General features: G+C 43.6%; 1 protein-coding gene across 1 annotated transcript in view; it reads left to right on the forward strand.

Annotated features, from left to right (window-relative positions):
• LOC126522274 (uncharacterized) overlaps positions 1-6,498 on the forward strand; it is a 37,337-nt gene extending 30,839 nt beyond the window's left edge. Inside the window, exon 5 of the mRNA XM_050170994.2 lies at positions 6,298-6,498. Coding sequence (XP_050026951.1) covers positions 6,298-6,422 — 125 coding nt within the window. The 3' untranslated portion in view covers positions 6,423-6,498. The remainder of the gene's footprint in view (positions 1-6,297) is intronic.
• The last annotated feature ends 4,103 nt before the right edge of the window (positions 6,499-10,601 follow it).

The raw sequence follows: 10,601 nt of genomic DNA on the forward strand, positions 1-10,601 counted from the left end.
CCTCATTACATGCCCATGCCCATTTCTCTTTCTTGATTTCAACTAAGATGTCATTACCTCGAATTTGTTCCCTCACCCAATGTACTCTTATCCGCGAACGTGACACCCATCAGTCTTATTTCCATAGCTCGTTGCATCGTCCTCAATTTAAGTAGAAGCCTTTTCGTAAGCCTCCGGGATTCTGCCCGGTACGCGAATACTATCGGGAGGAATTATCGGGCAATAAATGGGATTTAATAGGGCTCAATGAGGTTAGGAGGACAAAAGGAACATATACAGAGCTAAAAAGCGGGCATGTCCTGTGCTACCGTGGTTAATGGAGAGACGTGAACTAGGAGTCGGATTCTTGATTAATAAGGATATAGCTGGTAACATACAGGAATTATATAGCATTAACGAGAGGGTGGCAGGTCTTGTTGGGAAACTTAATAAGAGGTACAAATTAAAGATCGTACAGGTCTACGTGGCTACATTCAGTCATGATGACCTGCAAATCGAAAGCTTCTATGAAGACCTTGAATCGGCGATGGGTAAAGTAAAAAAAATACACTATACTGATGGGCCACTTCAATGCCAAGGTAGGCAAGGAGGAGGCTGGAGACAAGTCAGTGTGGGAATATGGCATAGCTTCTAGGAATATCAGGGGTAAGTTATTAGTAGAGTTTGCAGAATGAAATAATTTGCGGATAATGAATAGCTTCTTCCGCAATCGGGATAAATGAAAGTGGAGGCGGGGGAGCCCGAATGGCGAGACTAGAAATGAAATAGACTACATACTCTGCGCTCACCGTGGCGTCATACAAGATGTGGACGTGCACTGGAACGGATGGTAAGATCTCGAATTAACGTATACTTGAGGAGGTAATGGAAGAAACTGGTACATAAGAAGCCGATCAATGAGTTAGCGGTAAGAGACAAAATGGAGGAATTTCGGATCAAGTTACAGACAGGTATTCGGCTTTAACTCAGGAAGAAGACCTTAGTAATGAAGCAATGAACGACAATCTTACGGGCATCATTAAGGTGTGTGCAATAGAACTTGGTGGTAACTTCGTTTGACAGCCTACAGACAAGTTATCGCAGGAGACGAAAGATCTGATTAAGAAAATCCAACGTATGAAAGCCTCTAACCCTACAGCTAGAATAGAACTGGCAGAACTTTCCCAGTTAATCAACAAGCGTACTGATATAAGGAACTTTAATATGGATGGAATTGAGCATGCTCTCAGGAACGGAGGAAGTCTAAAAGCAGTGAAGAAAGAAATAGGAATAGGCAAGAATCAGATGTACGCGCTAAGAGACAAAGCTGGCAATATCATTACTAATATAGAAAAGATAGTTAAAGTGGCTGAGAAGTTCTATAGAGATTTATACAGTACCAGTGGCACTCACGATCATTATGGAAGCGGAAATAGTTTAGAGGAATTTGACATCCCACAAGTTACGCTGGAAGAAGTAAACAAAGCCTTGGGCGCTATGCAAAGGGGGAAGGCAGCTGGGGAGGATGAGGTATAGCAGATTTGCTGAAGGACGGTGGACAGATTGTTCTAAAAAAACTGGCCATCCTGTATACGCGATGCCTTATCACCTCGAGCGTACCAGAATCTTGCAAGAATTTTAACATAATCTTAATCCATAAGAATGGGGAAGCCAAATACTTGAAAAATTATAAACCGATCAGCGTATGGTCTATTGCCTTCAAAGTATTTACTAAGGTAATCGCACATAGAATCAGGAACACCTTAGACTTCTGTCAACCAAAGGACCAGGCAGGATTTCGTAAAGGCTCCTCAACAATAGACCATATTCACACTACCAATAAGGTGATAGAGAAATATGCGGAATATAACCAACCCTTATATATACCTTTCAAAGATTACTAGAAAGCGTTTGATTCAGTAGAAACATCAGCAGTCATGCAGGCATTACGGAATGCGGCTGTAGATGAGCTGTATGTCAAAATACTCAAAGATATCTATAGCAGCTCCACAGCCACCGTAGTCCTCCACAAAGAAGGCAACAAAATCCCAATAATAAGGGCGTCAGGCAGGGAGATGTGATCTCTCCAATGCTATTCAGCTAGGCATAATGGTAGACAGCTCTAATCGTGATCACAATCGTTCTTCGATCAATCGTGTTCACTACCATATATCAAATCACACGGGCTATAGCTGCACCGCTTGCTTCTGAGATATTAGATATTATTATCGTGCTTTCGCCCTTACATTTTCTCTCTTGCGGAGGCATTTTATGGTCACCTGAGCAATCAACTATAATAAGAGCTTTGGTGCGATGTCATATTGCAATGTAGCATTGCGACGTAGCATGTTGCAACCATATTGCAATGTAACGAAAAAAAAACTAGGTTAGGCTCCATTTAGGGAAGCTCTTAAGCTGAATAAACAGCGCCAGTTATTTGACGTGATCGATAATTATGTTATACACACAGTAGCGTTCATAAATTCAAAATTTAAACTTGTGTGCAATGGTTATTTCACTTTCTAAACAAGAACTCGGTGCCCTTAAATACCACTGCAGCAACGTGGCCGTTGCTGTCAGATCCATGAGTGAACTAAGCTTCAGCAGTCGTTCAGCAATTAAAGTGATGTACCGTGGCTGGAAAAAAATACAAAATATCGCACATTCGAAGGCAAGCTTCAAAAACTAATTTTGTAGACTTGTGCCCTACTATTCCCCACAAAAAGTTAACGTATGAGTGCTCTTTTTAACGCGACAGCGTTAAGGAGCTCGTGTCGCAGAAAAGTCGGTGTCGGCGGCGTTGGCCGTGAGCGATAAATCCCAGCAGGCACTTCATGAATAAAGACAAATTGCAAGATGGGCTGGGTGGGAATCGAACCAGGGTCTCCAGAGTGTGAGACGGAGACGTTACCACTGAGCCACGAGTTTTTTTTTTCTCTTTATTGAACACTGAGCCACGAGCTCCACGAGTTCGATGCTTCAAAGCGGTAAAAAAGCGCCTCTAGTGAACGCGGTGTTGCCTTAGAAACGAGCTGTTTCTAAGCCTCAGGCGTGCGTCGCTTGCTCAGGCGCACATTTCGTTGTCGCGCCGAACGCTGCGTTGCTCGACGTTCACCGCGTCCGATGCGGGGCACGTAGTCGCTGCACCGTAGCCCATTGTCTTACACCCCTTGGCGGGTCGACGGGAACGCTGTCGCGTTCCACTCTTGAAGGCGAAGCTTAAGCGTCCTCCAATTTTTTATTTCTCTTTCCTCAGATGAAGTTTTCACGAAGGCACGCGATGATGAACTTGAAGGACACATAAAAAACATTCATAGGACTGGTTCCCTGAAGGCCTTGTAAATAAGCAGCTGATAGTTGCCCTTTGTTGCAGGCACTTTGTTCCTACGTCTGACGGAGTACATCCTCTACGGTCCGAAGACTTATAGAACTCGCACTACACCTACCGAATTTTATAATTTCTATGGCCTTCAGCATAACCAGGCGTGGCTCAAAGATGTTTCTATTGAATACATTTGGTTCTAATTGCTTTGAAATATAGCTAAAGTCAAAAAATCTCCCAGTGCTTCTTACGAAAATTACCATAGGGGACCCTGGTGCTCTGATTGTTCAGCTTGCCTAGGAACGAGCTAGCCCAAGAAAAACCTATGGCTAAACCTATTTACCTACTTCTTTTTATGATATTAGCTGTAACAGAAACGCCGTAAGCCGATTCTGGGGCCCTATAACGTAAAACTATTCCAATATGTTTTTATTCCAATCTCCTGGCATCACATTTGCGTAATCGTCGACGCAAGTGTTGGGCGGCGACCCGCAGGGTTGTCTTAACAGACCAATCAAAAGCTCTCCTCTTTTATAGGAGATTTCTTTTGTTTGCTTTAAAAACAAATAGCATTGCCTACACATAGCGGCTTGTCTTATCTAATTGCTGAAAGGAGGCGAGGAGCACGCTCTATTGGAAAGAGATTCGATGGGGCCGAGCCAGTGCACTGAAAATCGATAACTGCATGAAGAGTGTGGTGCCTGCGTCTGCGATTGGTCCGCTTTTCCTTACTTGGCTTGAGGTGGCGAGCCGAAAATCGTGGCGGCATCCAACTGAAGGTTAAGAATGCCGCTAAAACGGATCCTCAACAAAGAAGAATTGGCAGAGCGAGGTCCTTAGCATGCCGAAAGTGCTCGATAACGCTACGCGGCTACGCAAAAAGTTCTACAGTGCGCAAATAAACCCATGCTGTCCGGCAGGTGCGAATAGTCAGTGCCCGAGTGACCGGCGGCAGCCATCTTTTATTTCTTTTGGAACGGGGCAGCCTGCGGCTATTTAGAAAATAAAATTCTGTTTTATTCCGCATATCAATGCATCTTTAACGCGCACATGTCACTATAACGCGGTGAGTTTTCGCGGTTTTGTGATGTCGCGTGACACGCTGGTTAAGTGGGTGCCGTAATAAAACTTTTGACCAATAGCCGAACGCTAATAACGAAAAGGCGTCGTATCAGAAATTACTATTTTTCTTTTGTGGCAATAAATCATGCATATTCAGTGTGTACGCGTCATATCAGATGGGGAGCTATCGCGCTTTTCGGGAGGTCTCGTGAAAGACAGTCGAAGCGAGGGTGGTTCAAAAAAGTCTTCGACCAATCGTGGAGGGTGGATTGCCGAAATGAAATAGAAAAGTTTGGAATAGCTTTGCGTTGTAGTGCCCCTCGACTATTTACAGAGGTTAAATCAGAGTCTCTCCAAAACGCATTAGTGTTTCAGCAGTAATATTACCGCGATGACTAGTTATCGCTCATGCTGTAAGAGGTTCGCCTTTTAGCTGTGACATAGATGGCACTCTTACCAATGAGTCAGCAGCTAACCATAGACTGATCACTGAGAGGTTTTACGCTACCGCCCTAATTACGCTTGAACCAAACGTAACATATGCGTTGGTCGCTTAACCGGTGCTCACAGTTCGGCAGAAGCTATATCGTTTTCATACGAAATTAACAAGGGATGTGGCAATATGGCACGTAGAGATGAGTAACTTATAACAGATTTTTCTATAGAAACTTATGAAAAGTGGATGTATAATTTGGCAGCTGCTGCGCGTGAAAAGTGTAGGAGATGTATTTCTGCCGACAGCGTTAGTCTCTCCTTATAATATAGTTGTTTTAGAAAAAAAAAAAAACATTGTGGCACCACATCCTTTAACCCACGTGGTGGAGGCGTGTGAACGCTCAAATTTATAGAATATCAAAGTGAACATTGCTATATTAAATACGATCTTCGAATACATTAGTGACTAGTTATAAATACGAATATATTTCGAATATTAGTGAAAATTTCAAACCGCCACGAGGCCGCGAACAGGCATAAAATTGGAGCAAATTTGCGACAAATTTATTCCCTATGTACAGAGGTCAGATGAAATGCGAGAGCCTACGGAGTGGAGGAGTGTACGTCACTCTGGAAGTCAGATTTGACAGGCTAAACTGACTTCATGTGCAGTCACCAACGAGCACTGAGCATGCGAATAGACTTTCTATTTGTTCCTATTTCTAAATCTGTGCTCTAAATAAACACTTTCCTGTGGGCATTCAAACGACAAAAACTTGCTAACGTGCATGTGCGGATGCGTAGGTCGTATTAAAGGGTAAAACACATGCTCATTATTAAAACTGTTGAGGTGATGTTCGATATGAAAATAAATTGCGGCCTCATTAGGCTTGCACTTCCATCAATCACGCAAATGACAATTAACACAGCACTACTATCGAGTATTGCTCTTGGCACTAGTATGTCGTTAGTTTCTCTCACTTACTTTGTTACGTTTTTAGCGAGAACATCTATCGTGTACACATCCACTCATAAAAATTTTTCTTATCTGTTCTTGCACTCGTAAAACAAAGATCATGTGCTAAAAAGTATTAGTTGTCATATAAAAACAAACGAGCTCATTTTACATTTGCAATATAGCTGACCAAGGTAACACTCAAATGAAATTTAAATGACTTGTATTCACGTAATTTGGCACATTTATGAGGGGCAATAGCAAGAACTTTTAAAATGTATTTGACACTAACGCGGTAACTCAGCCAGAGAGTAAGATAGAGAAATGTTTGGTCAGGAATTATTCCTGTAGCATAGTGATTTCATGACAATGTTCCTTGCCGGTTGATTGATTTAGTCCTAAGAGGAACAACTTTGGGTAACAACAACTTCATTCTTAAATACGTAGTCTAGTGACAAGAACAATAATGTTTCTGCATGCTTGTAGGCAGTGCTACACAGGTGTAATAAACTTCTGTTTACTGGAACAAATGGTTTCTATTCAGATTGCCTCATGTGGGTGGCAAGAGGATACGAGGATGACGTACCCGACATGTGCATTCATGAATTTAATTGTGCCTGTGGTCCTGCCATCCCTCTGTATATCCAACACATATGCAAGAATTCATGAAACAGTGAATAAACAGGAAGAAAACATGTTGCACTATTCAGTTAAACAAAGTGACATGTTTGCCTCAATAAAGATGCCTGATTTTCGTTCACTTTCTTTGTCTATTCTTTAGATGCCTAAAGTTTTGCTACCTGGTTGTTTGCAAGAAATCACCCACAGCCTATTTTTCTGTAGCATTTGCTCAATTTTGTCGTGCTCAAGTTGCTTCTACAGCTTGTTTTTAGTCATACAATTTCCTAAAAGGTCTCTGAAATGGTTTGAAAAAACATTTGTAAATGTCTGGGTACAACTACTGTAAATGAAGTCAAAATTGAAGTGAAGCGTCTCATATGAAAAGAGGTAAGGCCAATTGCAAGTTACCTTCCTCTCTAGCCGTGCATTTCCTCCTCAACTTGTTCCCCGAACGACAGAAAGCTGAGCTAGTTGGTAAGGATTCATTACGCAAAAAAGAAGTGAGGCGTGCAGACAGGACACAAGAGTAGAGAAATGTCGGCGTTCGTGTTGTCCACTTCTCTACTCGTGTGTCCTGTCTGCACGCCTCACTTCTGTTTTGCATAATTGTTCTCCGAGCGCCGGGCTAAACTCCGCCCTCACTTCTTCTGCGTCAAGATGTGACCTAGTGTCGTCTGCTTCCGGTTGCGTTAGAGCAAGTACGCGAAGACTTTCCAGCCTCTCCGCTAGCCGCTTTGCCATCAATTTGCAGCGAGAGCTATCCAACCAGCTTGCGCTACGAGCGTTCTGGCGAAGCGCCGAGCGTATCCGGTATTTCGGTAACCGCATGCAAGCTGGGTAGTTTTACGGATGGGTGGAGGCGTAAACGAAAGCTCCTTCATACTACTACCGCTGTGTGATGAAAATGCGTTAGCGTAACCAAGAGCGGCCTGAGCGGCATGCACGGTGCAGCCACCGGGTGGCGCCGAGCATAACCAGCCAAAATCAGAGATAATATACTGTAATCAAGTGTTATAAATTTTAAACTTCTTCAAAAAGAACGTCTTCACGATTGTGCCCCTGCCGAAAATTTACACGAGCAGCAAAATAGTTTCATGATTACGGTAATATTAGTTCTGTGTTCGTCTGCTTAAGCTCTGTGCTGCCAAGTAGTAGCACCGTGCAGTCCGTTAACGTTTGCGTCTTCACCCATCTGACAAAAGGCCCAGTCCCCTGTAGTTAACCGCATACCGGACACGCCAAAAATTTTTATTCTGTTAGTAACCCTCCGGCGTGAAGTGACGGCCGCAAACGAGCAAATCCTGGCACGTTTGCGCCAGGTTTGCGCCGGCAGCCCGATGCGCTTGCAGCCACTCCCCTCGCATGTTGCCTTGCAGAGAGAGACGATGTCGCAGCACACTACACGTCACCGATCGCTAGATTTGCAGTGCGCAGCGTAACAAGGGCGATCGACGCTGCTCGCAAAAAAAAAAAGAAAAAAGCTCGAAACCAATACTGACCGTGGACTTCGCATCAACATCGAGAACGACGTAAAACAAGCAGAAGACAATTGTTGTGCGCCGGAATAGCTTCAGTGCACTAATAAATTATCGTTTTGGGTTCCCTTTCCTAGAGTCGGATTCTTGATTATTAAGGATATAGCTGGTAACATACAGGAATTCTACAGCATTATCGAGAGGGCGGCAGGTGTTGTTGTGAAACATAATAAGAGGTAAAACTTGAAGGTCGTACAGGCCTACGCCCCTACATCCAGTCATGATGACCAGGAAGTCAAAAGCTTCTATGAAGACGTGGAATCGGCGATGGTTAAAGTCAAAACAAAATACGCTATACTCATGGGCGACTTCAATGCCACAATATGCAAGAAGCAGACTGCAGACAAGTCAGTGGGGGAATATGGCATAGGTTCAAGGAATAGCAGCGGAGATTTATTAGTAGAGTTTGCAGAACAGAATTATATGCGGATAATGAATGCCTTCTTCCGCAAGTGGGATAGCCAAAAGTTGACGTGGTGTAGCTCGAACGCTGAGACTAGAAATGAAGTAGACCTCACACTCTGCGCTAATCCTGGCGTGATACAAGATGTGGACGTGTTCAGCAAGGCGCACTGCAGTGACCACAAGATGTTAAGAACTCGAATTAGCTTAGACTTAAGTAGGAAACGGAAGGAACTGGTACATAAGAAGCCAATCAATGAGTTAACGGTAAGAGGGAGAATAGAGAAATTCCGGATCAAGCTACAGAACAGATATTCGGCTTTAACTCAGTAAGCTGACCTTATCGTTGAAGCAATGAACGACAATCATATGGACATCATTAAATAGTGTGCAACAGAAATCGGTCGTAACATCATTAGACAGGATACCAGTAAGCTATCGCAGGAGACGAAAGATCTGATTAAGAAACGCCAACGTATGAAAGCCTCTTAACCCTAGAGCTAGAACAGAACTGGCAGAACTTCCCAAGTTAATCAACAAGCGTAAGACTGCTCACATAAGGAACTGTAATACGGATAGAATTGAACATTCTTTCGGGACTGGAGGAAGACTAAGAGTAGTGAAGAAGAAACTAGGAATATGCAAGAATAAGCTGTATGCGTTAACACACAAAGCCGACAATATCATTGCTAATATGGATGAGATAGTTCAAGCGGCTGAAGAGTTCTCTAAAGATTTTTATAGTACCAGTGGCGCCCACGACGATAATGGAAGAGAGAATAGTCTAGAGGAATTTGACATCACACAAGTAACACCGGAAGAAATAAAGAAAGCCTTGGGAGCTATGCAAGGGGGAAGGCAGCTGGGGTGCATGATGTAACAGCAAATTTGTTGAAAGATAGTCGGCAGATTGTTCTAGAAAAACTGGCCACTTTGTATACGCAATGCCTCATGACCTCGAGCGTAGGAGAATCTTGGAAGAACACAAACATAATCCTAATCCATAAGAAAGGGGACGCCAAAGACTTGACAAATTATAGAGCGATCAGCTTACTCTCCGTTGCCTACAAAGTATTTACTAAGGTAATTGCAAATAGAATCAAGAACACCTTATACTTCCGTCAACCAAAGGACCAGACAGGATTCCGTAAAGGCTACTCAACAATAGACCATATTCACACTATCAATCAGGTCCTAGAGAAATGTGCGGAATATTACCAACCCTCATATATAGCTTTCATTGATCACGAGAAAGCGTTTGATTCAGTCGAAACCTCAGCAGTCATGGAGCCATTGCGGAATCAGGGTGTAGACGAGCCGTATGTAAAAATACTGAAAGATATCTATAGCGGCTCCCCAGCCATCGTAGTCCTCCATAAAGAAAGCAACAAAATCCCAATAAAGAAAGGCGTCAGGCAGGGAGATACCATCTCTCCAATTCTATTCAAAGAGTTTTTACAGGAGATATTCAGAGACCTGGATTAGGAAGAATGGGGGGATAAGAATTAATGGCGCAGCCAACAACTGACTCCAACATGAGGGTGACATTTTTCCTTGAGGAGACCTCCGCAGAGAAGATCATCTTTTCGAGATACCAAGCTGAAGATGAACCAGTGCCGGAAGGACCTCGCTAACACAACAAGGCAGAACTCGTGAACCTGGTTTTAGAGAAGGCTTCCATGGACTCTGCTGAACTACGTCGGAAGGGTGCTGTGAAAGTGAACTTGCGTCTGGCGTTCTTCGACGAATTAGTTCTTCAACCGATGCGTCGAAAGGACTCTGGATCACAGTCGTCGACGGAAGGTGAGCCTCGTTTTGAAAGCTCTTCGGCTACAACAACAACAGATTTCTCAACAAAACCAACTGGTGACATCGCTTGTAAGCTCTTTAAACGCTGAGAAGCCGGTGACTAAACTTGTAGAACCCGATGCGTTCGACGGCATGCCTTCAAGTCCAGAAGGTTGGCTTGAATTTTATGAATATGACGCTGGGAAGAACAACTGGCACTCGGAGGACAAGATTACTAACATGCGTAGTTACTTAAGCGGTGTTGCGCGGAAGTGGTATGATTTGCACATTATTTAAGAGGCTGCCAATCCTTTAACCAGTGGAAGGCAAAATTCTTGACGACATTCCGAAGCAACGCAGTGCAAAGATTGGACGCCGCGCTTAATTTCAATTTCAAGCAGGGCTCCCTCGTCGATTATTTCTTTGACAAACGCCGCCTTTTAAAGCTGGCCGAGCCTATGCTTCCTCCTTCTGCCGTAGGAGCACTAATAATGCACGGACT

This window comes from Dermacentor andersoni, chromosome 6 (genome assembly GCF_023375885.2).
Source record: "Dermacentor andersoni chromosome 6, qqDerAnde1_hic_scaffold, whole genome shotgun sequence".
Lineage (NCBI taxonomy): Eukaryota > Metazoa > Arthropoda > Arachnida > Ixodida > Ixodidae > Dermacentor > Dermacentor andersoni.